This window comes from Haliaeetus leucocephalus, unplaced genomic scaffold, assembly GCF_000737465.1.
Source record: "Haliaeetus leucocephalus isolate CR32 unplaced genomic scaffold, Haliaeetus_leucocephalus-4.0 Scaffold140, whole genome shotgun sequence".
NCBI classification, from domain to species: domain Eukaryota; kingdom Metazoa; phylum Chordata; class Aves; order Accipitriformes; family Accipitridae; genus Haliaeetus; species Haliaeetus leucocephalus.
In genome coordinates this window covers 1,826,994-1,827,951 of record NW_010972576.1, presented here as the reverse complement: position 1 = coordinate 1,827,951, position 958 = coordinate 1,826,994, and the positions used below count along the sequence as shown (strand labels likewise).

General features: G+C 47.4%; 1 protein-coding gene across 1 annotated transcript in view; it reads right to left on the bottom strand.

Moving 5' to 3' along the window:
* The window catches only part of NAF1 (nuclear assembly factor 1 ribonucleoprotein), a 21,682-nt gene extending 21,173 nt beyond the window's left edge, over positions 1 to 509 (bottom strand). The window contains exon 1 of the mRNA XM_010586276.1: positions 453 to 509. Coding sequence (XP_010584578.1) covers positions 453 to 509 — 57 coding nt within the window. The remainder of the gene's footprint in view (positions 1 to 452) is intronic.
* Positions 510 to 958: the final 449 nt, after the last annotated feature.

Below are 958 nucleotides of genomic sequence, written 5' to 3'. Positions count from 1 at the left end.
CACCTCAGCGGGTGCCCGCGCTCTCCTGAGGGAGAGGCACCGGCTCAATGCGCGGAGGCAGCAGCTGCCTGTTTAGTGTTAGATTAGCCTGGGCCCTGTGTTAAAACAAGCCATTCTGTTAAAAGCCGATGGAAGGTAACAGTAGTGAATTTTGTCATCGTTTTTCAAGTCTTGTTTCCTTAAGCCTTAACGCTAAGTAAATTTTGCGCTTAATTTAAACCCAACGCCAGAGTTTTGGTTTTATGAGGCTTGCCTCAAAGGCAAAGCTAGAGGTCATTGCTACTCTTGCTGAGGGTCTGTTGGGTTGGATTAGTTTTGGTATTTTATAAATACGCTGACAACACACAGAAGATTCATGTAACTAAAAAAAACTCCCGACGGCTAAGCTGTACGATACCAAATTACTATACTAATACCTAACCCTACTGTAGTAACCCTATAACAATACCTACCTCTGCAAAACCTAACCACATCCTTAAGATCACCAAACCATTCACCACAACATACATGTCCATTTATGTCCTAGGTTCACCGTAAATACCCACCGTTCCGGAGCTTGCGGGGTTTTTTGGTACCAGTCTGTGCAATGCCCCACACAACACGGGGAGGGGGGAGAGCCTGTTGGTGTCCTAGTCTTTTTTCCTGGCATCCAGGGATCTGGCCATACATAGTGTCCTCTCCTGCAGGAGAGAACGGAGGATTTCCCCCTGCCCTCCCCCAGCCTCTGTGTTTGGGGACCTAAAGCTCTTCCCCATGACAATAACTTAGGAGAAAAGACACGTGTCTTCTCTGGAACACAATTTATCCATGGGAAAACCCAAAAGATGTGTAAAAGACAAGCAACACCAGGTCACTGTGACTGTGAGCCTACGGACAAGCCCCTCTAACCCAGACTCGAAACTGCAACCTGACAACTGTGCTCCTGTGCCAATGCTGTGTGTTCCTGACCATCACAGAG